We start from the raw sequence: 24,735 nt of genomic DNA, 5'->3' as shown, positions 1-24,735 counted from the left end.
GGAAACTCACAGCACCCCATGGCCACGCACAAGGCTCCTCACAAGGAAGAGCTCATCAATAACAAGCCAGTCGCTAGGGAACCATTGCAGCAGTTCCTCTTTGCCAGGCCTTTTTCCACCACAGGGACTTTCCACAGCCAAGCCCTTGTCTGGGGGAGACCCTGCCACATCTTTACAGGGGTTTCACAAGCAAGAATCTCTCCAACGGCAGCTCTGACACTTTGTGACTGGCAGCAGGATTTCGCTGGGCCAGCCAGGTGCTTGCTGTTGCTAGCTTTCCTAAAAAATAGACGATTTACAGCTCTTGAGAAAAAAATCCTCCCTTCCTCAACTCTCTGTTGGGCCCAGCCACAGCCATGCACGGCCTGGATGGCCCTTCCCTGTGGCACACACGCTCCAGCCTGCCTGTGCAGACTCCTGCCTCCATGGCTTCATAGTGGTAAGCAGCTGAGTACCACAGAGGGAATGAGGTGTCTGGGCATGCTTTCCGAGCCCAGCTGTACCAGTGGTGAGCCACGCTGAGCAGCACCAGAGAGATGAGCCTAGCCACTTTTCAACAGAAGCAAAACAAAACCACCCTCCTCCTGAGGGTGTGTACCCGCATAACATCCACCACCACCTCAGCACTGCTTTAGGAACCTTTATTTTTAAAAGGAGTCTGTCTTCTACACTTAAGACCACTCTCAAGAGGATTAATGCAGGTGAATCTCCCACAGCCCAAAAAGGCAACAGACAGCTCCTTTACACCACAGTCCAGAATGCAGGGGCAAAGCCACAGCCATGGTTTCCCTCCTGGTGGAGGGGCCAGGCACAGGGCACCCGAGAGAGGCTCAAACCTGGATCTTCCTGCACAGCTGCTCTCAAGTTACACTGATTTTGCAAACAGAGGCACAATATGAGCCAGACAACCCTGACAAAGCCCCTTTGTATGCAAAGGGCAAAGACAGAGGAGATGGGAACAGAGGGCCCGGGTGTCCTGCAGCATAATCCAAGCTTCCACAAAGGAAAGGGAAAGGCAGGGCCAGCCCCAAGCTCACACAGGCTGCTGCAAGCTTCTCAGCTTCGAAGAGAGTTTGGGTACTGTCTGAGACAGAGAGATAAGGGAATTAGGCTGCTCTTTTCAGCTAAGTAGCTGCAATCAGTCACAGCTACAGGATTGATCCCAGAGGAACTGTGGAGAGACAACGTGTGGAATGCTGCAGCTGCCAGCATGTGTGCTGGGACCCCCAGTGCCATGGAGCTGTGCCACACTGGCGTTTAGCATCTGAGCCCAAAGCAGCAGGACTCAGTGACCCAGCTGCAAGAAACACACCCTGTTTCTCACAGGCAGAGCTTGGAGGTACCACCCAACTCACTGAGCAGAGAATAGGGGGGAAAGACTGTGGGTATCCCTGCCTACCACTCCACCACCAGTACTAGAGGATCAGGAAAGTAGAAGTGGAGTTAAAAAGGAACCAAAGAAGCCAAAACCAAAGTGCTTTGGGCAGGGAGCAGTTCTGTAGTCCTGTAGTGCAGCCAGTGTTTTCATCTGCAAATGCACCCGGCATTTGCTCCTCCACTGGCACACACAATTGCACTTGCTAGGAACAGCCAGAAAGCCTGCCCTGGCTCAGAGGAGATCCCCCAACCCCAGCCACCCAACAGCCTCTTCGAGATGCTGCTGCAGGGATGCTTTAGAAAGGAGCAGGCTTCCATACTGCCAGGACAGGTAGCATTTCCTAGGGTGGATGCAGCTTTCCCTTCCTTGTACACCCAGGGCTTGGGATCACAATGTTCTTCCCCCCCTTCACACACCGTCATCCTGTAGCAGTGCTGAGGGTGAGGAAGTCCTTGCCATGGGTGGCTGAGGAACATCATCGTCCACTGCTTTTGAGGGGATTTTGTGCTCTCGGGTGGGGTGGGAGGGGGGAAGGTGGTGCTCTGCAGGGCATCCGAGTATATGTCCTCCTGGACACTGGGACACTGCACGACCCTCTGCAGCAGTGGCTTAAGCAAGCCCACGGTCAGCTGGTTCCCCTCACTGGAGAAAGGCACTGGGTCCTCCTCCTGGGAGTGAGGGAGGTGCTGCAGGACCACGGTGAGGATGTCTGAGGCAGTGAGCTCAGTGGGGCACAGTGGCCACAGCCTGTCCAGGTAAGGGTCCAGCTCCCGGTGCTGGGCCAACTCAGCCAGGAGTGTGGTGAATATCTCCTTGTTAAGCAAGGGGCTGAGTTTGGAGAACTTCTCTGCCACCTCCACCACCCGCTGCCACTGCTTCAGACGGATGAGAAGGTGCAGAGCTTGTAGCACGGCCTTAGGCCTCTTGCTGCAGAGCAGCAGTTCCAGCTCCATCTCGTCATCTGCCTCACCATGTTTGTTCTTTCGGGCCAGCACTCCCAGTGCTCTCTTGTACAGCGGCACCCGGCCCTCTGGGCCCTCCTTGCTGCTGTATGACCAAGAGTTGCTAATGTATTGCTGGGTCAGCTCCACAAAGCTGGGCAACCACTTGGGTTTGAACCTCAGGAAGGAGGCGCAAATGAGCTCATAGAGTGGGACCATCCCATTCTGACCCACCTCCTCCAGTTGTGGCTGACACAGGACCTTCTTCCATACCTCTGGGGTGGCCCTGGCTACCAAGAGGCCGTCCCCATTCTGCTGCAGCTGCAGGCAGCTCCTTGTGGCCTTCCAGGCAGCCTTGGGGAAGGAGGCAAAGACAGAGTTCAGATAGGCCAAGTTGTCCTTGTCCATGTCAGACTGCAGAATGCGGCTGACCTCCTGCTCCACCAGCTCGTTGCAGTAGCTTTCCACCTCACTCTCTGGGGCACACACCACACAAGTCTTGAGGAGCTCCAGGCTCATGTAGCTCTGCAGCTCCAGGCTCAGTGTGCTCAACAGCTTGGCATAGGTGTCTTGTAGGCCTCGGGCTGGCTTCTGCTTCTGGTGGAGGCTGTGCTGCAGGATGGCAGCGAGAACCACAGGAGCCTGGAATGCACCACCTTTCTTCAACTTCTCCACCGTCAACTTGGAGCTGCTGAGGCTCCTCCTCTGGTAATACCTGCAGGCCTCCTCAAACACCATCTCCACCAGGCATGGCTCAGGCCTGCTGCTGTCCTCAGGTTTGGAGAAGCTAAAGCTGTAGATGCCAGTTTGAGTGAGGAGCTGGATACTGTCCTCCTCTCCCTGGGACTCCAGGAAATGTACCTCTTTCATGCTCAGGACTTCCTTTTCTATAAGCCTTCCACTGTTCTGGTCTACAAGGTACACTACTCCAGCCAGCACACAGGCCAGGATGCTGCCGAAGGTCTTCAGCCGGACAGGACTCCCTTGGGCCAGGGGGCCCCCCTCCAGGTCAAAGATATGCCTCTGTGTCCCATCTGGCTCCACCACACTCACAGAACCCTTTGTGCTCACCAGCAGCAGACCCCCACTGTTGGACACAGTGGAGGTGTGAATGTCCAGAGGTGCGAAACCTGAGAGAAGGCCCACAGAACCCAGCAGGAGTTTCCTGAAGTCTGACTCGCTGCTGGAGTGCAGCACCTTGCTGTGGATGAAACCTGCAGAGGGGGCTGTGATGGTGAACTTTGCCTTCTCTGGATGCCAGATGAGGAGGAATTTGGAAGTGGTGGCAAAGCCGGCAGCAGCAGCAGGCACTAGGAAGATGTGTTGGGGGGAAGCCAGGACCTGGTACTCGGGGCTGTTGTGCAGGACTATCCTCACAGCGCCCAGCCGCACGCCTTGCTCCCCCACCTCCAGAGCACGGGCACAGACACAAAACCTGAAGGCACACTTGCTCATGTCCGAGTGAGCACCCAGCGGTGGCCTCTCCTCACACCACACCAGGCTGGCTCCCTGGCTGCACACGGAGATGACTCGTGCCCGGGCACCCTGGCAGAGCTCCAGTGTCTGCAGCAGCTGCCAGCCCACGGCCACCACAAAGTGCCAGACTTCGGTCCGGCCATGTTCCCACACCACGGCCAGTACCCAGGAGCCCAGTACCACAGGGCTCTGCAGGAAGAGCCAGTTCCACAAGAGCTGGCTGGGGCGGCTGCCAGGTCCTCTCCAGGTCGGCTCCAGCGATGCTGTGGCGCTGGAAGGCCACCACCCGGGGCAGGGTGGGCGGCCGGCTCTTCTGCAGGAGCAGGAGGTGCTGCCCGTCCGGGGCTGGACTGGACGTGGCTGGGGCTCTTCTCCGCGGCACAACAACTCCCGCCAGCCAGTGGCCTCGGCTGAAGTCACTCAAGTCGGAGACCTGCTGCAGCTTCATCCTGTCAGCGACAGCGTGCACCAGGGCGAGCCGGGGCACGGAGCCACAGCCGCCACCCAGTCCCCTCCCGGAGCCCCGCCGCACCCTACTCCCTGGCGCCCTGCTCCCTCGGCCCTCTAGGAGACCCCCACGGACCCCTCGGGCACCTTCCCGCCGCGTCGAGCCGGTTCCGCGCAGCAACTCCCAGGGACCGGCCGCACCCCGAGCTCCCCGCACACCCAGCCGCCGCCCGAGAGAACTCCGCGCTGCCCCGGGCACCCGCGGGTCCCCCTCCCGCCGGGACCCACCTGCCGCGGCGGCGACTGCCGACCGGGGCCGGGGCCGGTGGCAGCTCCGCTCGGCGCTGCGCAGTCACGGGGCCGCGGGGTTTCCGGGCACAGCCGCTCCGCGCCGCCCCGGGCCGTCCCGCTCCTACTTCCGCCGCTGGCGCGGGGTGTGCCGTAGGGCCGCGTTCCGGGGACGACCCGCGGCTCCCCGCAGACGGCGGGGCCATTAGTTACCGGTGCGTGTGTGGGTGTGTGTACGCGTCTCAGTCCCCGAAGGGCGAGCCGAGCTCCAGCCGGCCCGGGGAGGAGCCTCTCCCGCCCGCCCCGCCTGCGGGAGCCGCGGCGGCGCGGGGAACCGGCGGGCGCACGCGCGGCGCCTGCGCGGTGTGCGGGGAGCGGCTGCCCGCAGGTGAGTGCGGGAGCGGCGGGGGGGACACGGGACCCCGCCCGCGGGGCCGGGCGCGCCCCCGCCGTCCCTTCGGCACCGGGGGCTCTGCCGGACCGGGGGCTCCGCAGGGCCGGCGCGCTCCCCGCCGCGAGGGGCCTCGCCGGGCACCGGCACCCCGTGCCAGGGCCGCTCGCTGCCCACCCGGTTAGCTGCGAGAGCGGCCGTACGCAGCCCGTGCAGCGGGAGCTGCTACTTATCTCCCGCCGGTAACGCCGCGGCGCCCCGGTGCGTGCCCCGGGTGCCGGCCCCGAGGAGGCCTCGGGGCCTGCCGCAGCCCAGACCTTGGGCTGCTCGTGGGCCTCGCTGTGCCCCGGCTGCCGGGTGGTTTGGGTTCGAGACAACTCCTTCTAGGAAAAGAAGGAGTGTTCGCTGATCGTTCCAGTTACACGGTTTCCCTCACGCTTCTCCGAACACTTGTATGGGCAAAGCAAGGTGGAGCAGCAAACAGTGGTAAAGCAGTGGGAGCTTGCAATGTTTATTATGCTGAAGGCAGAGGCACTTGCTAAATGAGCAAGCTGCGGCCTCGGTCAAACCCTGTTACGTATGTCGCTGTAAGAAAGTTTGCTCCTTAGCAGAGACTGTAATCTGAATATATGATGAGAGCCAATTAGGGTGAGCAGGTGGGTGGAATATGCAAAGCAATGAGATAATTTGAATCATTGCGATACGTGGTGATTGCAGTTCACCAGCTGTTTGAGCTCTAGCAGGAAATGTGACAAAAATGCAGAAGAGGAATTTCGAGGGGGGGGGAAGGACATCAGTTTGGCTTTCCCTTAATAAAAGGATGATCCACTGTGTCATGTGTGCAAAGAGATATTGTGGGCAGGGTATATACAGTGTAAAAATGTTAAACAGTTATTGGCTAACATGCACAAAAGGAACAGTGAGGCTTTAATGAGCTGCTGGGCTAAGCACTCATCTGCTCCCTTCCCCTGCTAACACACCAGGCAGCTATGCAGACATCCGTCAGGAGGGGAAGGGTCAGCCTGTGCTGCTCAGAGTTGCTGAGTTGCTATATTCTGGCTCCCTAATTTTTTTTTTTTTTTCTAGAACTTACACATTTTCATGTTTGCATTTTAACTCCTGCATACTTGCACTGCTGATGGTCTGTATCTCAAAAATGTTACCCACTCTGCAGCTCCACTTTTCTCATCTTGGCATGACTTTACTGTGCAGCTTCTTAGAACATAGCAGCTACCTCAGAAGTCAGAGCCGAGGTCATGCAGCTGCACTGTATTCAGCATGGGCCTTGGATCCACACCAGCAGCTGAAGCCATGGGAAAAGGGCAGGGGAAGGTTACAGGGAGAGTGTTTTTCTTCAGAAGGAAGGCATCTGAAAAGATCTGCAAGTGACATGAGCTTTTAGGTGGGAATGTAAAGGCAGTGCGGAATATTTAATGAAAAACTGTGTGGGATGGGTTCTAAAGGGCTCGAAAAGTGAAAACGCAAAGTCATTTTCTGACATGAGAGAGCTGGTCATGATAGCCAGGAATACAGAAAGAAAGTGTGGTGAAATGAAAAAATTACCTTGTATGAAAATGGTGTGAACAGATGCTGGTGGAATCATGCAGCATTCTTCTGGATGGACTTGACAGGAAGAAGCGTAGCTAGTTGGTGGTGTGAGGTGATGGACTGGGTGTTACTTTAACTGGACAGATAGAAATTAAATGCAACTATGGATGGAGTGTTAAAATCGTCGCTCAAATGTTGCTCTTTTATATCATTACTAAAGCAGGTGCATTGGGAGGTAATGTGGCTGTATTTGCATTAGGAAGCTGCTTTTCCCGTTTTTCAAGGGGGCAAAAATAGGTTAGCAGTGGTGTAACTTTAGACTGTACTACGTAGAAGCACATACGCTGCTCTGCTCTGAGTGGGATGGAAGGAATTTCTAGTAAAAACATATATACTGTGGCCGTGCTGGAGGTTGTTGCTTTGTACTGTAGAAAGAGAAGTAGGATCTCGATGGGTTTTTTGTCATCAGCACACCCTCAGAATATGTTTCTCATTACATACTGCCTGAAGGCACCTGGACATTTTGCTGCATGGATCCGAGGCTTGTATGCTGTTACTGTTTCCCTTGTTGGTGGGTTGAGCACCTTACAGTTGTAGAGGAAAGCACAGTTTGAGCAGTTTTTATTCCAATGGACAATATACAAATGAAATTGTAAAGAGTGGATGGAATACAAAAGCAGTGTGGCTGCACTTGCACAAGCTGTAACTGCCAACCCAAGAGTTTGTGGAGAATAAGCTGCAATAAGGCCTTATAGCAGAAATTTGGCCATGATGGTTGCTAAAACCTTGACAAAATCTAGCCTGCCCGATCTGTTCTCCCTCTCTTTGTTTTTAATAGTGGTCTGCTGGGCTGCTGGTGGGTGGTCCTGGGGGTTTTAGTAGAGGAGCTGGAACTGGGTCCAGGCGCTCCCTGTGCACTGGGATTCATAAACTCTTGTACTGGGTGCGGGTTGTCTGTTGCTTCCAGTGATGGATGAGCACTGGGACCTGTGTTGTAACTGCCTGTTGTTCAGCTCCAGTATTTACTCTGCAGATTCATCACATGGATTAAGTGCAAGTTTTTCCTGGTACTTCTCTGAAGAATTTAATGAGTACTTAGCTTGTAACACATTGCTTTAGAAGCTGTATGCTAACTTTTAGACAGGGGTTTATCCCTGCCTCTTGCAGGATTGAGGCAGTTTTTGAACAATTTTTTTTTATCTTGAGTGATATACCTGCAGAACACCTTGAAAGGCAAAGCATGATCACACTGAGTCCCAGGTGCATACACTCAGTGAGGGAGGAGGCAATTGCTGGCCTTGAAATGTTTGAACAAGTGAGTCCAATCTTAGTAGCTCTGGCAAGTCAAGGGACATTGGGTTCTAAAAGCAAAAATATCTCAGTTCTTATTCAGAGTCTTTATAAATATTGATTGAGGTTCAGAGCTTTGACATTAACAAATGAATAAAGATCACATCATTTGCACAGTCTTTTCCAGGTAGGGAATAAATGATCTGCCAAGCAAGTCACTATGTGAAAGTACAGTTTTGTGTCATTTGTATTCTTTTTGTCTAGCCAAGAAGTGTTACAGTATATTTTGTGAGGGGTCCACAATGAAAAGAATACACTTATTAATGTATGGTTGCATGTTGGGGTTTTATATGTGCATCTATAATCTTGAAAACTTTCAGGTTTGTTAGCCAAGGCAATTGAATGCAAACTGCTGTGCTTGATGGGCTGCATGCAAGGTTACACAAGTTACAAGTTTTGGATCCTGATGGTGTAGATGTGCATTAGTGTTATCCTCTCTATAGTATTTTTGCTATTAAAAGACAGTCTATGGAATACTGATAAGTCTGTACAGGAGCTGAGTGACAACGTGGAGCCTTGTGTAGCAGTTTTCAATGTGCACAAGTCTGAGTAAATCTCAGACTCAAAATACCAGGTTCATTTTCCCTGTGGCTGCTCTAACAAAAATCTAACAGAGCTGTGTTCATTGGAATGTCATATGTTTGGTTGGAATCTCTGTTATGAGTTCCGGAATGAAACAGAAAGGAGGTGAATGGCTGGATGTGCTCATCCCTTCCTGACTGGATCAGCTGATCTTGGGGTTGATGAGAGATAAAGCAAGAGTATGCCTGAACTTGTGTCTGCCATGGCTTTTAACTTTTAACTTTGAGCTGCCAAGACTCGTGCTCTGTCAAGTTTTCTTTTAGTTCCAGATGAAGCATCTTGGATCTTCTGCTGCACAGCAAAGTATTTGTTGTTCTAAAAATCCCCATGTGTGTGCTTCTCTTGGCCCTGAGGGGCAGTTCTCCTGTGCAGTCAGTGAATACAGCAGGATTCACTTAGCAGCATGTGTTAATGGGAATGACCTATTGACAGAATAAATTATCCATTTGAACCTAAGATGTGGAAAATGCACTGATGCTTTTTAAATGTGATGTTTAAAGGAAAATTGTTAATTATATTCAGTGTCATTGTTTTCATAAGCTGTCACGGCATTATGATAATTTGACACCTCTACAACTTACTTATAAATGTTTTGTGCATTTAGCTGTTGTTTTCTGCAGCTGCCTGGAAGGTCTCCATTAACAAAATGCAGTTTTCTGTTTGTCTTTATGACATCTAGAAAATGTAATTGCGTAAAGTGAAAAGAAAAGACCATTTGTATGGCCTGATCATCGTAGGTCATGAAACAAACACAGCCTAATAAAGCGTTGGCACGAAAGGCAAGGTTTACGTTTCTCTCCTTGCTCCTCCATGCGCTCATTTGTAGAATAGAAAATTATAAACAAGAACATTATTTAATCCTTGCCTCTAGCAGTTGTCTTTGTATGTGCTCTGTGCAGCTTTGGTTGAGAGAACGTGAATCCTAAGTCCCATTTTGACAGAGACTAGAATTTTTACATGATCGTGCGATCCTTCTGGTGCTCACCCTTTGTGTCTTGAGGTATTTAGATTTTTCTGTCTTTCTGGAAATGTAGGAAAAGGGTTAAAATGCAGCTCTGTAAGTCCAGGGACTAAGCAGAGCTTATTGATCCCCTCCTATTCACGTACACATTTGATGTGAGAATGCTGACCTAGAAGCACTGAGAGTTAGTTTATTAGTTTTGACATTGGGATTCGTTAGCTGTAATTCAATTAGAAGCACACTGATGGATGTGTTTGTATGCTGAGGCCGGCAGCTGTTTTAGGTTCAGAAACTCACAGTTCTAGTAGGAATATTGTTTTGTGCAATCTTACCCAAGATTTGTATTCCAAGACTAAAAGTGACATCACTCTTGATTTGGCTTTTAATAGATTTCTCAGTGTTTCCAATTATGTTTCTAACTAGAATAATGTCTTATTTCCCATGACAGTTTAAAAATAATGCAAGGTCTGTAAAAGAGAAACTATCAAGATGATTGAATAATGTTTTCTGTTTTGTTTGTTAGTTGGAAACTTTCTTCCATCTTAGTTGGATACATAGACCTGCTAGGCTACAGGAATAATTTTGGTGTTTACAGAAGGTTATGGTGCAGTGGTTGCTACGTTTTCTTCTGTCAGTGTGTCTTGGGGCTTTTCCCATTCTCACCCCAGCCCATAACCAGCCAGCTGGTTCCCTTTCTAGTGGGTAGACAGAACACCTCTCTGCCTATGTAAATGTTAGCTTTTCAGGTGTGAGATCTGCTGCTGTCTGTCCTACCCTTTCCCATCCAGGCAAAGCTCCTTCCCTTTGCACCTGAGGTAGGGTCTTTTGCAGCAGCATTGTTTCTTCAGGCCTAAAAATGTTTTTCTGTCACTTAGAACCAAGGTTTATGGCTAAAGGGGTGGATGTTTGAATAACTGACTCTGGAAGCCTGAGAGTCCTAGCTGAGAACATAGTTGTAAGTCAGCTAAAAATTCTCTGTAGGGGAAAGAATGTAAAAGAGATCTGGAACTGGTATTCAGTACTTGATGGATCTTGGTCTCTGAGGGAAAGACAGATCTAAACCTCTTGTGGTTGTGGGAGGGGGTTCAGCTAGTCTGGGATTGAGGCTACATCCAAAGTTATCTCCATGGCTGCCAGCTCAGAAAGCTCTGGGGTCCTAGATTCAAACAGTGAACTTACCTCTCTGTGCATAATTTATCATGGCTGAGTGCAACTACCACAAGAGCCTGCCCATGTTTTTGTGGAGCATGACTTAAGTCAAATCTCTGTGTGTGATATGCTGTTGCCATGTGTGTAATTACCTTTGGAGGTATGGGAGAAAGGCTAGACGCTCAGGGGTATGAGAACGGATGGCTCTCCCTTTCTGTTGAGTACTTCTGACATGCTGCAGTGATGGAGGAGGTTAGAACAGTGCTAAAGCTGTGATGCTTGCCAGGAAAATCCGTGATTGCAGATAAATGCGTATTTGCGAGGTCAGAGTAGTGCTGCATTTTGTAGCATCACACATGAGGTTGAGAATATGTGGCAAGTTGTGTGTTCTGAGTCAGCCCCTGGAGTGGGTTGTCTGTCACAGAAGGCTCAGGACCGCATTACTTTGTGTAATGGCTCATTTTGTAATAAGGATACTACTTTTTTTTTAAAGTAGTATAATCAGGAAGACATCAATTAATGATAGTAAAACTTCTTTGCCTTTTTAGAAAACCCTTTGCTGTCAAGTGGATTATGAAATTCATCTGTTTTAAAAAAGAAATCTCTGTAAAACTTGTCCCCTGTCTTCCATCCTCCTCCCAAAACTGAACCACATGGGATGCTTTTGAGGCTGGGGTTCCTCTCTGGCTTGATTTGCAGAGCAGCTGGAACAGATAAGGATGCTAAGGTGGAGAGGAAGTTGTGAACAAGGGTGGCAGGAGTGCTTTATGGAGGCTTTCCTTGTGTTGGATGCCACCTCAGAGTACAAAAGCAGAATTTGAAGTGCTTTGGTAGGCAGCAAATTAAACAGGTAAGAGAAGACTTTCAAATAGTTTCAGGAGCTTTTTGTCACCAGATGTCTTTGAGGCTTCACCAGCATCAAAAAAGACTGGGTACCTATTTGATATCAAGTATCACAATTCCTCCAATGAGATTAAAAATACCTAACTTTTCTAGAGGTAAACTGTGTTGGTCTGGATCATGAATCAGTTTCTAATAGAGAAGAATTAAGAAAACGAATTATTCTGTTTCTGTCTGTGTGTGGGCTTTTGCATGTCTTTGAAATGGGATATAGGACTAGATGGGTCCTTTGATCTGATTTCTTATCTGGTATAGTTACAAATGCCCCTACTTACAGCTTGTGAGAGACTGTTAGTATTTCAGTGCGCTGAAAAAGTCTTTCATGGTTGAGGCAGGCCAGATATGCCTTGAAGAAAAGATCAAGTTTTCTGAGCCTTTTTTGTCTGTTCTTACCTTCAGGGTATACAGCATGGCCCAAACGGAGAAAAAAGGTGGGCTGCTCCGGAAATCTTCAGCCTCCAAGAAGCCATTGAAAGAGAAAGTGGTGTTGATGTATGATGAAATTTTCACGGTAAGAAGTTGAACATCTTTTCTTTCTAAAGCGTTGTGTTAAATTTTCTTGGTTTAGTTTATGCCGAGGGTTTTTTTCAGTGCATTTCTCTCCTCAAGGTAAGGCCTGCACAGTGAAGGCACATGCTCCAGCCTCTCCTACTGTCATGCAGAGCTCTGTATTCTGCTCTCTTCCAAAATGTCTCCTTGTCCTGTTGGTACCAGAACCGTACCATCTGTGGGAAGTCATGGCTTTCCCAGTATTTCTCACAAAACAATTCAGAAAATAAACAGAGGCATCCCAATTGAGAGCTACTTCTGTTGGTCCTTCTTTTTTTGGGAATCTGTGTAGCCAGAATTCTGCACTGTGAGACCGCTTGGTCATCCAGCGAGTGATACTGACTCTGAGCTACCCGTGATATAGACATTCTGTAAATTCTGCCTGAATAATTTATTTGCCCTCATGCCTGTTCCTTTTCCTTTCAGACAGAGGATCCCAGTAAATGCAACCCTAGGTTTTGGGAGGAGCTATTTCTGATGAAGGTAACAGAACGTGAACATCCTGTTGCTGTTCTGCCTATGAAGTGGCAGACTGTCAGTGCAAGGACTTCTGTTTCTAAGGTGTTGGTGATGTGTAATGTGCATGAACTGCTTCTTAACCTGACAGGTCAACCTGGAGTACCTAGAAGGCAAGCTGGAGGCTCTGGATGGGGAAGAATTAATGAAGATAAAAGATAACATCAACTGCTTGTTTCAGCACTGCATCCAGGCCCTGGGTGAGGAGCACCCAATCAGAGTGGTGAACGCATTACAGGTACCACACTGGGAGACAGGGAAGGCTCTCTTCTGCTTCCGATGAGACAATATGTTTGTTGCTGGTATCAAGCACCTTGTGCTTGTTTCTTTGCTACTGAGAAGGAGTAATGTCTAAGGGGCGGTTGCTACTTACTGTCTGTGGAGGTTCCAAACGTTCATAGTCTCCTTACTCTTGGCAGAGCAATAGAAGGTTTCAGAATTCAAGAGGGTCTGATGGTGGAGGATGAAGTGGATGGCAGTGAGGAGACAAAGGGGCTTGTTCACATTGCAGGCTGTCAATTTGGGGTCTCAGAAGGCTGTGACCTTTGTGTTTTAGGCTGTGTAGCTTTTGTGTTTTACTTTCTCCTCTTCTCCCTCATTTCAGCTGCCTTCTTCAATTTCCACATGGGTCAAAATGAAATAAAGCTCTGGAGAAGTTAGTGTGAAATTTACGCAGGATATTGCCCCACCTGGACACTTCCTAACTGGAAGCTGTGAAGAATTATCACCCGGAATTAATAGCCATTTTTGTGCAAGTTGTTCCTTACCAAGGCTCTGCTGTTCCATATCTTGTATGGGAGACTCCCCTCCTCAGTCTCGATATTTGATGTTACTAGTTCACAAGCTGATTCTTACCGTTTGGTGAATGCATTTGCTTATCTTAGCTTTAGGAGTACAGGATATGAAATTCAGGTTTGGAGAAGTCATCTGTAGGAGACATTGGAGCAGCAGTGAGCTGGGAAAAGTTGATTTAAAACAGAATATTTACATCTCTGACGTACAATCTTGCATTGTTTTATTGTTATTTTTAGAATTAGTTTGAAAGGGTTCTATTAAAGTTTTAGTTATAGCTACATAGACAGCTTAGACCAGCCCCAAATTGCTAAACTTGTATCCAGACTCTTGGAAGAAGTTAGGGCAGGTCACAAGAATCCTGCCATTTGCATGTAAATAGGAACCAGGTAACACATCCTGAGCTCAAACTGGGACAATGTTCCCTTAATCAGACTGTGTTTATGTGGAAAATGATCCCAAAGCCAAAACTTATTTAAGCAATCATTTTTTGAGAATGAGCGTGGTGACCAAAGGTTTGTTTAGCCCAGTATCTGTTTCTGTCAGTAACCAAAAAAAGGATGTCTACCTTACCTTTTTGCTTCTGTATGGTTCTAGAGGTCTGCTAATTCCATCAGGTCTGTTTTGTCTCCAGCTTTATCTGAAACTAATTACTTCTCACTGGTGAACTTAAGCTGGAATCTAAAACTGCATTAGTTACATTCCTGCTCATTCCCCTCTTCACTGGCCTGAGAGGTGCCTGATGACAAAAGTCACCCCAGACATTTCCCTCTCTTAGGACAAATTAGTCATTTGCTGCCCATAAATTTTCCAGAGAGTCTGCTGGAAGCATAGTGTGCTGATACCTGTGTATTAGCAGTGATCTTCAAGAACTTGGTATGAAGCAGTAATTAAGCTGCCTAATAGACTTGGAGCCAATTTGTTTTGTTTTGTTTGATGGGGAGCTTGGTTCTTGTTGTTGACAAAGACACAGTTTATTGGTCTGACTTGGTATAGCAATGTGGTCACCAAACAGAAATTTGTGCTCAAACAAGAAAAATAGGGACAAATACATTCTTCTCCAATTTTTAATGAGTTGTCATCATCCAAGATCCTCTTTAGAAATGACAGGGCAGGAGGAAAGGTCAGACAAAATGTATGGCTTCCAGGCTGGTGGTATTAATTTCAGTATCTGCCAGTGCTAGGAGATGGTCATGCAGTGGGTTTTACTGTTGAGTTGGAGGTGTTGCCTTACATCTCACCTTCTGTTTTTTCCCTTTGCAGACTTTGTGTGCATTAATTCGAGGTGTCCATCAGAAGAACAAATCCACTTCTGGGTTTGACATCATCAACATGCTTGTGGGTTTTGATAAGGCAGAGCTGTGTATGAAGGTGAGGCCCTGGCAATGTAGAGGGAGCAGTTTGCACAGCAGCTGTGTTGCAAGGGCAGTGAGTTGCAGACAGGAGTGTCTACCAGGCAGCAGCTTTGCGGGGAAATATTTGAGCCACTTACTAAAAATAGCTCTCCTGTACCTGACAGTAGCACAGACATTTGGGGTCCCTGGGTTGGTTTGTAATGGAGCACTTTCTTTTCCTTTAGTTCCACACTGTGCAGTCACTGTGGTTTAGAGACCTTAAAGCTAGAAAAGGCTGTCACAGGCGATTACTACATAGTGTTGAACTTCATACCTTGTGCTTAATCTTTATCTGATAGTCATACCCTGTGTTCTCACATTCCATCAGCACATGTACTTTTTTAAACTTACTTGATGCTCTTCACTGTAAAAACGTTGAGTTTGGGAAATGACAAAGTAACCAGTGATAAAGCTGAATTATTGTTGTATCTTTTTCTTCTCTGTAAAAATTGTAGTCCATTTGGGGAAAACATTAAGTACTAATTTGCCTATCAGATTTCTAATCATAATTGATATATGTATTGTTAACTGGAGGTGTGCTGCTTCATCTAGAGAAAACTCATGGGAAATGTTATGATGTTATGCCAGTAGTCATTAAACTGTAGTTAACACAAAACAGTGTTGAGAAGTGATAGTATGACTATGGCCTGTGTAGAAGTAGTAATGGCTCAATTATTGACTTTGGAATAACATGGCTTTATATTGGTGCTCTTCTTGAATCTTCCAGAAAGCTTTTTATAAAAATATTTCAAGTAATTTAAAATACTGCTTTTGAATAATGTGACTGTGGTTCTTTAGAATCTGATGGAGAGCTTGGACTCCCTCCTCTGTGCAGAAGGTTCTGAAAGCCTCAAAAGCCTGTGTCTGAAGCTACTTCTCTGCTTGGTGACAGTAAGTACTTAACAGTTGTATAATAACTTAAGGGCTTATATGAGCCACATCTGAGGGATAGAACTGTTTCAAAACTTGAGCAGAATGCTGCAGTGTGAAGCTTAAGAAGGGGAAAGAAATTGTGAATGAGAACAAGGGCCAGTCCAGAATACGCATGATGGTTCTAACCAAGATGCCAACGCAGACTAGCAGGCGCTTTTCATCCTGTGAGATAGGTGCAAACTGGGGCCAAAGGGGAGAGGCAGGAGGAACTGTCAGTTGGATTCACAGGTGTGGGTTTTTTAAAGAAAAAAAGACATTTAAGAAGTCTCAGATAAATGGAAAGAAAGGGAGAAGGGTTGAGGAAAGACAAAAAGTGTGGAGTAGACCAGAATGGTGAGGATGTGAAGAATGAGGAGGTTGTAATAAATGGCCACTCATCAGCTCTTGGAGATGGTCAACTGTGACCTATTTTGACTGTGATAAGAGAAAATTGGGAGTGGGGGAGGTCTTCACTGCCCTCTTCATGATAAGATCTTGGTGGAGCATATGTGGCCTGTTTTTCATTCTCTGCCTCCTTTTTCACTCTCAGCCTGCAACAGCTGATGGCTGTTGTCATTCATGCAGCTGTGTAAAATACCACCGTGTGGAGGAACAAGGAGCTCTGTCTGTGGGTGGTGCTTGGCAGAGAGAGGGCAGGCAGGACGGATTTCTTTCACTTCATGTCTAGCTCTACTGCTAGTCACACCTTGACTTGCTAAGTGTGAGATTCTGGGTAAATGTGTCCATCTGGGAGCAGAACTCTCCTGTTCCCAGTGTGTGCCAGAGGCAGCTACAGCATGGGTGGAGGCTTTGGGTGAGATTTTAAAACTTGTGTTTGTACTCAGGTGACAGATAACATTAGCCAGAACACCATCCTGGAGTATGTGATGATTAACAGCATATTTGAAGCTATTTTACAGGTAAGGGTTCTTCCTTCTACTGCGGGTGCTCTTCCATAGTGAGAACTTTCAGTAATGTGTTTGCTTTTCAGCTTTTTCAGTGCAGTGTAGTTCACTGGCACTGTTGTTGCTTTTATTCATAGCTCAGTCATATATATATATTTTGTAATGCTCTCTCCCCTTTAGTCTGCTGTTTTTAGTCACTACTGACTATTTAAAGTATTTTCACTTGAAACATTTATGTACAGTTAGAATCTGAACAGATTTCTGGGCTAATTTCACACAGAATTCCTGTATTGAAGAAACTTTTTTCCAAAAGGCAGTGAGGATATATCAAGTTTTTTTCTGCTCTTGGATAAATTATACTTTTTTCAGTGGAACTGAGCCTTGGAGAAACCCAGAACACTTGCACAGGTAATGCTGGTGATTCACTGAGATACTGTCCAATCCTGTTGAGAAACATACATGCCCTTTATGCCCTGAAAGCCTACGTGCATCCTTTCTATGATAAATAAGCTTCTCTGTGTGCAGAACTCCCCTGAGGCACTGACACTCCCTTCACCCTAAATATCGTCTTTCAGATAGGACATAATTTGCTCTTGCACATACATTTCATGATTCTGCTCTGTCTGAGTCACTGCAAGCTTCCTGAAGCAGGCTTGAACAGAACAGTGTGATTGTTTATTCCAGATCCTGTCCAGCCCTCTCAGTCGCAGGGAACATGGATATGATGCTGTTGTCCTTCTGGCCTTGCTGGTCAACTACAGAAAGTATGAGGTAGGTGTTCTGGGTAGCAGAAACATCACTTCTCTCTACTTTATTAATTTAGAGTGGCCTCTGGATTATGAAGGCAGCACACAGTGCAGTTTTTAGCAGTGCACACTGTAGCATCAGGATGTCAGCACAGAGCTGCAGAAGCTTTGCAAGGCAGCCCTGTTATGCTCCCTGTGTCTGTCTCTGATGTATGTGTATAATCAAATGTGTATGATATTCCTACAGCTTGTTCCATGCCAGCATGAAAGAAACTACCTGGGGAATTTGCATTTCCTTTGTGGAAATAGTCTGAGGAAGGTCCTTTTGGAAGAGTTACTGTTGTGCCAAACCACATGTCTGCCTCTGTGTGTGTGTGTGTGTGGTTATACATAATCTCCAAAATAAAATGAGCTGTCAGTCATCCTGGGCTTCAGACTGAATTTGTGATTCAGAACCCGACTAGCTGACTGAAAGAGTACAGATCCCCAGAAGAGATGGTGAAGCTGTGACCAAAGAATGAACTGAAACGTCACAGCTAGTATTTCCAAGAGAAGTTTCTCTCTGTCTCTTTGATGGATTCCTCTTTGAGGAACTTTATTCATCATCGTCTTTATGTTTATGGTGTATTCCTATTTTTTTTCCATTACTCATCAGCTTGAAAAAGAAACATTTTGAATGTCAGAATAACCTAATGTTGGCTTTTCTTTGTATGAGGCATGATGCTTTAATGATCAGGATTTTTTTTCTTTATAAATAGGAATATCTTAGTATACTTCAGTAGGCAGAAAAGAGGAAAGTTCTGGAATACCCCCGCTTTAACAGAATTACTAGGAGGGAGCAGGTTTCAAAACCTACCTGGTTTTATAATAGGTCTTGTTTTGAATTATGAATAGACCTAGAGAATGTGCAAGGACAGGAGCTACACTTGGTGTCAAAGTAATGCCTGTTAATTTCTCATTCCTGTCAATGATGTCAGAATCATGAATTGCAGGTTCTGTTCAGCATTCTGTGCTGTGGTAGCATGGAACAGGAACATGGAGTTTGATTTTAATATATGGCTATGATGGAAAACTGTTAGGAATTATGTAAGTAGGGTTACTTAGGAGAGCAGACTGGGAAGACCAGAGGTCTCATTGCAACATTCAGACAAATGGTGGAGAGCTGTGTAATCCCATCCCTGAGGCATGGATTGCTGTGGACTGTAGTTTATGTCCTTAGTAAGGTAGGATGCTGTGAGTGCACATTGTCCTTGGCTCTTTGCAGTGGCTTTCTGGGGAGTACTGAGTTGGGGTCGAGTGAGGCATCTTGAAACTGGGCACTCAGAGGAAGGTGTGCTGATGTTTGAGAAGTGCAATCCATACAACCCAACTGAAGCAGATATGTAGCAAGGGGAACTTCAGCTTGAGCAGCTCCTCTGGCAAGGCTGAAAGCTACTCCCACAAAGGTTTGATGGGACAACTGCCCAACACTGCCCTTTGTAGCAGCGCTACAAGCCAAGCCTGTAGTAATGCAGCCACAAACTTTGTCCTTGAGTAGCTGCTTTCATTTGCTGTTCTCTGGCCCTTAGAGTCAATATGGTGGTTGTCTGGTTGTCAGTGGATTGTAGCACACTTGCATGCCACAGGTGCTCTGGAGTTCTCTTTTTAGTTAACTGGCACAGCTGAAAGGTTCTCTTTCAGTCTGAACTCCATTGGTTGCTAAGTTGTGTTTCCAGCTGCTTAAGAAAATCTAATAAGGCTCAAAATTCATTAGCTATGATTTTGTGTCTGGTTTTAGTGTAAATACCAGTGAGTTTTGCATCAGGATGTTCTTTCATAGTTTTGGGACATGAATTTTGTAATCTTCTCCCAAATTCTGTGGAGAGTATCTCTTCATGTTGTCATTACCAATGTTGCTGAGATATTGGCTTGCTTATTAATTTCTGTTCTCAGGATTTACATGTCTTTACTTGGAACATATAAAGGGATGGCCCTGACTGAAATCCTAATAATTTTCAGAAGTTGTTCCAACTATATACTTATTCAAGCCTTCAGCTATATTTTATGCTTTTTTTTTTTAATACTAGTCCTGATTTCAGAGAAAATACCTTTGCATTGATACCATGAGAAAGAAAATGCTGTGAGAAAAAGTATTTATTTGATCACTTTCCCAGTGTTTTAAGGGATGGCTGATAGGATAGCAAGTTAAAACATAAAATCAGGTAGTGACTTTTAAATACTTACTCTTTGATAATGTTTAGGCAGAAGTTTATTTGCCTCATGTTCAACCTGCTAGAATTGCATGTTGTGTCTTTTCTTAGAGCTGAAAGAAATTAGTTAAAATGTGGGGTTTTCCCTTTGTGTGCTTGTGTGGCAGCATATAATGTATCCCACAGCCCTCCGTGTCCAGTTTTGTGCACTTGCCTCTCCTTGATACAGGTAACTACAGGTGCTGAAGAGATACAACTTAGGAGAATCACAAGGTTCATGTGTTTTGGTTTTTTTTTTCCAGAGATCTTGCATAACTCAAATTATTTTTTAAAAAAATCTCTTTAACAAAAAAAGTAATTACTCAAGCTCCAATTCCCTGAAAAATTACCTGCCTGCAGATGAGACTTTTCTTCTGTGTCTTGATTCAAAATCAGCTTTTTTTAGTTTTGCACTGACACACATAAACGAGGAAAAATGTGCATTGCTAATCTAAAATGCTTCCTACATTATTAGCATTTGTCTTTGTAGATGGAGCCTGCGTGCTTTCTTCAGCTAAGTTCAAGGCATTTATATTCTCCAGAGACTTCCAGCTCTTAGTGGTCTAAACAAAGTGTTGATCTCTAACCCAGCAGCAGATGAGTCTGTAACATTGTCCTGCCTTCCTGGGTGCTGCTTTAAGCAGTCTTTGCAAGGTGTTGCAGAAGGGAGATAGCAGAGCACTAATGCTCCATCCCAGCGTCACTGCCTGTTCCCGCTGCAAAGCTGCGTGTGTGTCACAGATAACAGGCTTGCAGGACAGCTGCTCCACTTTCCAGACTGACAGATGAGCTGGTGGAGGGACAGAAACTCCCTCTCTTCCCAATAGAATCAGGGGACTGCCTGGCTGAGCCAGTAAGGAGGTGTCCCAGGCATAGCAGTCTTAGCATGTGTTGTGACTCTGCTTCTTTGTGTGTGTTCTGTTTTATGGGAAAGAACAGAGATTCTTCCCAGGTGATTGGGTAAACTGGGAAACATAATAGTGACTTTTTTTCCCCGAAGGCGGAACTTAAAACCATTTTTCTTTCTTCCTTCTTCCCCTACCCTGAGCAGTCAGTGAATCCCTACATTGTGAAGCTCTCCATTGTGGATGATGAGGCCACGCTCAATGTGAGTACTTGGCTTGATTCCTCTGTGCTGCTGGGGATGCTCTCTCATGTAGGGTGTAGGGTAATGAATGCAAGCATGGTGTATGGTAGAAATCAGGTCTCAGAACAGTGCTGCTCTAAGGAACACCAGTACAGTGCTTGTTCAGCCCTAACTGTGCTCTTGCAGTAGGTTAGGCAGCTCACCATTTGGACAGTTTGATCACCAGTTAAATGGTGGGGGTGGTTAAAAAGCTACGTAGCAAGGAACATGCTAAAGTTGATCTATTACGCATTCATGAACTGTCTGTACACTCTTTTCTGTCATGTGCCAAAGAGGCACAGGATGGTTTATGCCAAAGGGGATCTCATTTCCAGTGCTGTGTCACTTGATTTTATCAGTCCACAAGTCAATTCTTGTAACTCAGTGGAAGCTTGTATCTGAGAGTATCAAGAGTCCTGCAACATATTTTGGATTGTAGCCACAGTGAGTTTTTTACCCAGGCCTGGATAAAAACTGGCAGCAGACTGAGTTATGTGAGTTCTGGACTTGGAAGCTGCTCTTTAGGCCTGAAGTAAAAAATAAGGTCCATGCTAAATAAAGAATGAGAACTGTTATTCTGACTTAATTAAATTGGCTTGACAGAAAGGATGTGTAGTAGTTTTGTGATGGTGGAGGCTGTTTGCGAGAACTCAAAGGTTATTAGTGTCTATGACTCTTGTTTTGAGTTTTTGGATGTCCTTCCTCTGACATCAACTTCCTTCTAAATTTCTTGATGCTTTGCTTAGGCTTCTTGAGTGAGAGCTCTATCTGGAGGTCCAAGGAAAGTAAAGGTTCTCTGTTGAACTTAGTAATTAGATAAATAACTTTAAATTTTGTTGTCTGCGTTTTTGTATTATAATATTGTATCATAGCACTTCTTAATAGTTCAAACAGCTTCAAGGGAAATTCTGCATAGCATGCTAGATTATCTTGGGGGGGCACAGCATTGCTATGTGTGGTCAGTGTGTGATTTTCTCCCTTGAGATTTTAATGTGAAGTTTTTTTTAATGCTTTTTTTTCAGGGAATGGGACTTGTAATTGCCCAGGCTTTATCAGAATATAACAGGTAAAACCTGATTGTGTCTTGTTTATCAATACACTATTGTTGCTAAACATTTTCACAAACTTTTTTTTTTTGGTGTTAAAGCACTTGTTTATCACCTAACAGCCTTGATGCACCTGGGAGAGGCAGGGAATAATCTTATGCTTTGAGGTACTTTGGTTCAGTTGATGCTGTCCCTGCAAGTCTCAATGCATCTGTATCAGCTGGGCTGATGGGCTTCAGGAGAGATCTTGCTGTAGTGGAGGATATCCATTGTATGTTTTTACTGTCACGGATTTTACCTCTGTGTGAACTTTGTGTAAAATCTTAGTCACAAGCGAAAAGATAATAATTTGCTGAGAACTTCTCTGTGAAAAAATTGATTTAGCTGAAACACTATCTAAAACAAAAAAAATGTATCCAGGGCTGTCCTCATGTCAGATCAGAGACAATTAGGGGATGTAAACTCTTCCAAATGGTGGAAAGCAGTAACTGCTGCTGAAGAAAGAGCCAGAAAGTCAGCAGGAGGGGTAGCGTATTCTTAGCCTCCGCTTCATAAGCAGCAGCATAAAAGATGCAAGTTTTCTTAAGAGGAAAATGCTTTAGGAAAATTTGGAAACTTACAGCAATTTCACCTGAGAAACTCAAGAATTTTTTTTGTGCAGTAGGATTCTCAAAGTATCCAGAAAAATGTTTTAATTCCTTTGAAAGTCTGCTGTGATAGTTATGCAGGTGACTTGCAAGATAGGCAAATCACGTAGATGCATATAACAGAGTGAATGATTAGAGTAAAGCAGAAAAAACCTTCACCCACCCAACTTCCTTCATTCTGACAAAAGCTGTCTCAGACCATGGCCTATTTTGCTTAGCTTATTCCTTTCCCCTTTCCCAAGAATTTAGAGTTCCTTTCTTTGCATGTTACATTGTGTGTGATCAGATTCCTGTGTGACAGACAAAATAAATGGTCATGTGAGTTTTGCTAATCCATTTGAGTGCTAGATGAAGCAGTGTAGCTTAACTCTGAGGTTTCCAACCTATTTGTTGACTTCAGTTGCTCTAGTTCTAGTCTCTTCACTTGCTCCAGGAAAGTGGGATCAGGCAAGATCAGACCATGAACCATAATGGTCCATGTGGTGACCAACTCTGATTTCATCTGTAGTGGATGATGATTGAAATGAAACTGTTCTGTGGTTACTGACTCTGTGTTCTCATGTGGTTTATTACTCTTTGGCCAGTGCAGGACAAAATTTCTTAAGTTACTTGATCCCTTTCCTTCAGCGTTAGCCCAAACTGCTTGTGTCCTCTGTAACAGCACAAGCATTGTTGAAATTTCACATCTTTCAGCAGCCCCACTTCAACTTTACACAATTTACAAATATTTTGGTACCCTTTGTCTCTTCTTCTGTGAGCTCTTGAAAAGGGCTGTTGAATGTTGAAGTTTCCTCCATCTTATATGCTTATCAAATAAGAATAACTCATAGGGATTCAGGTGAAGTAACCCTAGTTCAATTTCTAACCCTGAAACTTCATCCTTATTTCTTTTTTGTTCAGGCAATACAAAGATAAGGAAGAGGAGCATCAGACTGGTTTCTTCTCAGCCCTAACTAACATGGTAAGCAAGGAAGTGGTGTTTTTCTGTTCTTAAAAAGGTGTATTCATGCAAGTTCAGCAGGCGAGTGTTCCTAAAAAGTGTGGGTTTGGAATGTGGGTTCTGGAGGTAGAGGTGGATTGAACGAATCAGAACTAAATACAGCTAAAATGGTTGTATTCTGAGGAGGGTGGTGTCTGGCTGGGAAAGCTCTTTCAAAGGACGAGATCTCTGTTCTTGTGTTGATAGCTGAAATTCTTTTCCTGCATCTTCCTCACCCTAGTTGACTTTATTTTAAAAATCACCTTATTTTAAACTTTTAATCATTTTTTAAACTTTCTTAATCCTTTTAAACGGCGATATATTTTCAAACACTAGTTGCTACTGTGGTGACGTGGCCTAAAACATAGTGGCATATAGTCTGGTCTGTCACTAGTCTTTGCAGTTTTGTTTCTTTACTGTTTTGTTTCTGAAGCCTGGATGCACTTCAGCTATGGAGTAAAGCTTGGATTCTGCCGTGGGCGCACTCTGCATTTTTGGAGGGATACCCTTCAAAAACAGTTGTGAATTTCTTCCTTGTAAAGAGAATCCACTGCTTTAGTCTGAGATTTAATTGTCTTCTGAGATCTAACTGGCAGAAAAATTTCCTGTAAGTAAGGATAGTTCAGTGTTGACAGCTGTCTGTCAGGAGTGACTTGGGTAAAACTGTGGCCACCCTGGGGCAAGCAGACAGGAAACAGTCCCTGTGTCCTGGCACACTAATCCAGGCTGAGATTCAAGAGCCAGTCTTTTTTTTTTTTCCCCCTTTTTCGTGATTCGTAAAGTGAAGCATTGGTCAGTGACAGTATGGCAAAATAAAAGGTGTTTGTATCCGTGTGCTGTCTCTTGCTAAGAGCTTTCCCGAATTCCTGCTGTGCAATGCTCTCTCTTTCCATAGGTGGGCAGCATGTTCATAGCAGATGCCGATGAGAAGATCTCTGTCCAGTAAGTGCACAGATGTTATTTACACAATGAACTGGTCGGTGTGATCCGCTCCATCGTGGAGCTGTTGAATGTCACAAAGCAAACTAGAGGAGCAGGTTCTCCTGTCACTAAAATGCTACCACACCCCTGCAAACTGTGGGTTTGCCCTTCCCTGAGAAGGAAGCAGCAGCAGGAGACACAGCTGAATAGCTTGTAGTGAAGTCTATTAAAAAAAAACCCTCCAGTGGTTTTTACGAGGCATTTATAACATATAATAGGTGTGTCAGAGGTAGCATGTGGTAAGTGATGGTTCATGCACTCTGGCCCCCACCAAAATATTTTCTAAATCCAGGGGTCAAGTGATAAATATGAGGGATTTTAGTGTCTTTAGGATCCTTTGCTCTTAAAAGAGAGGACTTCAAATGGAAAACACTGAGCAACTAGGGACACCTTCAGTGGGAAGGCAACAAAGACTGTAGTTGAGCTCTAAAAATAGCTGTTTTTATGGATTGCTACTACTTGTATTATTATTAGTACTACTAATAATTAGAAGAACAACTGGA

The 24,735-nt window shown here is 45.8% G+C and overlaps 2 protein-coding genes across 3 annotated transcripts in view; one reads left to right on the top strand and one right to left on the bottom strand.

The window, feature by feature from the left end:
* Nucleotides 1–1,686: 1,686 nt before the first annotated feature.
* On the bottom strand, nucleotides 1,687–4,822 carry HPS6 (HPS6 biogenesis of lysosomal organelles complex 2 subunit 3). Its single transcript, XM_039553635.1, is given in 4 exon segments — nucleotides 1,687–1,890; nucleotides 1,893–3,996; nucleotides 3,998–4,244; nucleotides 4,531–4,822. Coding segments are annotated over 4 exon segments (2,661 nt in total). The 5' UTR covers nucleotides 4,737–4,822; the 3' UTR covers nucleotides 1,687–1,786.
* Nucleotides 4,670–24,735, top strand: part of ARMH3 (armadillo like helical domain containing 3) — a 125,120-nt gene continuing 105,054 nt past the window's right edge. The window contains exons 1-12 of one of the 2 annotated variants that reach the window (XM_039553642.1): nucleotides 4,670–4,745; nucleotides 11,811–11,922; nucleotides 12,387–12,443; nucleotides 12,568–12,714; nucleotides 14,532–14,639; nucleotides 15,461–15,553; nucleotides 16,420–16,494; nucleotides 17,164–17,250; nucleotides 20,505–20,561; nucleotides 21,602–21,645; nucleotides 23,173–23,233; nucleotides 24,147–24,193. In XM_039553642.1, the coding sequence (XP_039409576.1) occupies nucleotides 11,821–11,922; nucleotides 12,387–12,443; nucleotides 12,568–12,714; nucleotides 14,532–14,639; nucleotides 15,461–15,553; nucleotides 16,420–16,494; nucleotides 17,164–17,250; nucleotides 20,505–20,561; nucleotides 21,602–21,645; nucleotides 23,173–23,233; nucleotides 24,147–24,193 (878 nt within the window). In that variant the 5' untranslated portion in view covers nucleotides 4,670–4,745; nucleotides 11,811–11,820. Of the gene's footprint in view, nucleotides 4,746–4,864; nucleotides 4,919–11,810; nucleotides 11,923–12,386; nucleotides 12,444–12,567; nucleotides 12,715–14,531; nucleotides 14,640–15,460; nucleotides 15,554–16,419; nucleotides 16,495–17,163; nucleotides 17,251–20,504; nucleotides 20,562–21,601; nucleotides 21,646–23,172; nucleotides 23,234–24,146; nucleotides 24,194–24,735 lie in introns of those variants that run through there. The other variant, XM_039553641.1, reaches the window with a different exon arrangement.

This window comes from Corvus cornix, chromosome 6 (assembly GCF_000738735.6).
Source record: "Corvus cornix cornix isolate S_Up_H32 chromosome 6, ASM73873v5, whole genome shotgun sequence".
Lineage (NCBI taxonomy): Eukaryota > Metazoa > Chordata > Aves > Passeriformes > Corvidae > Corvus > Corvus cornix.
Note: the sequence above shows the minus strand (reverse complement) of the source record. Positions and strands in the feature narration are given on the sequence as shown.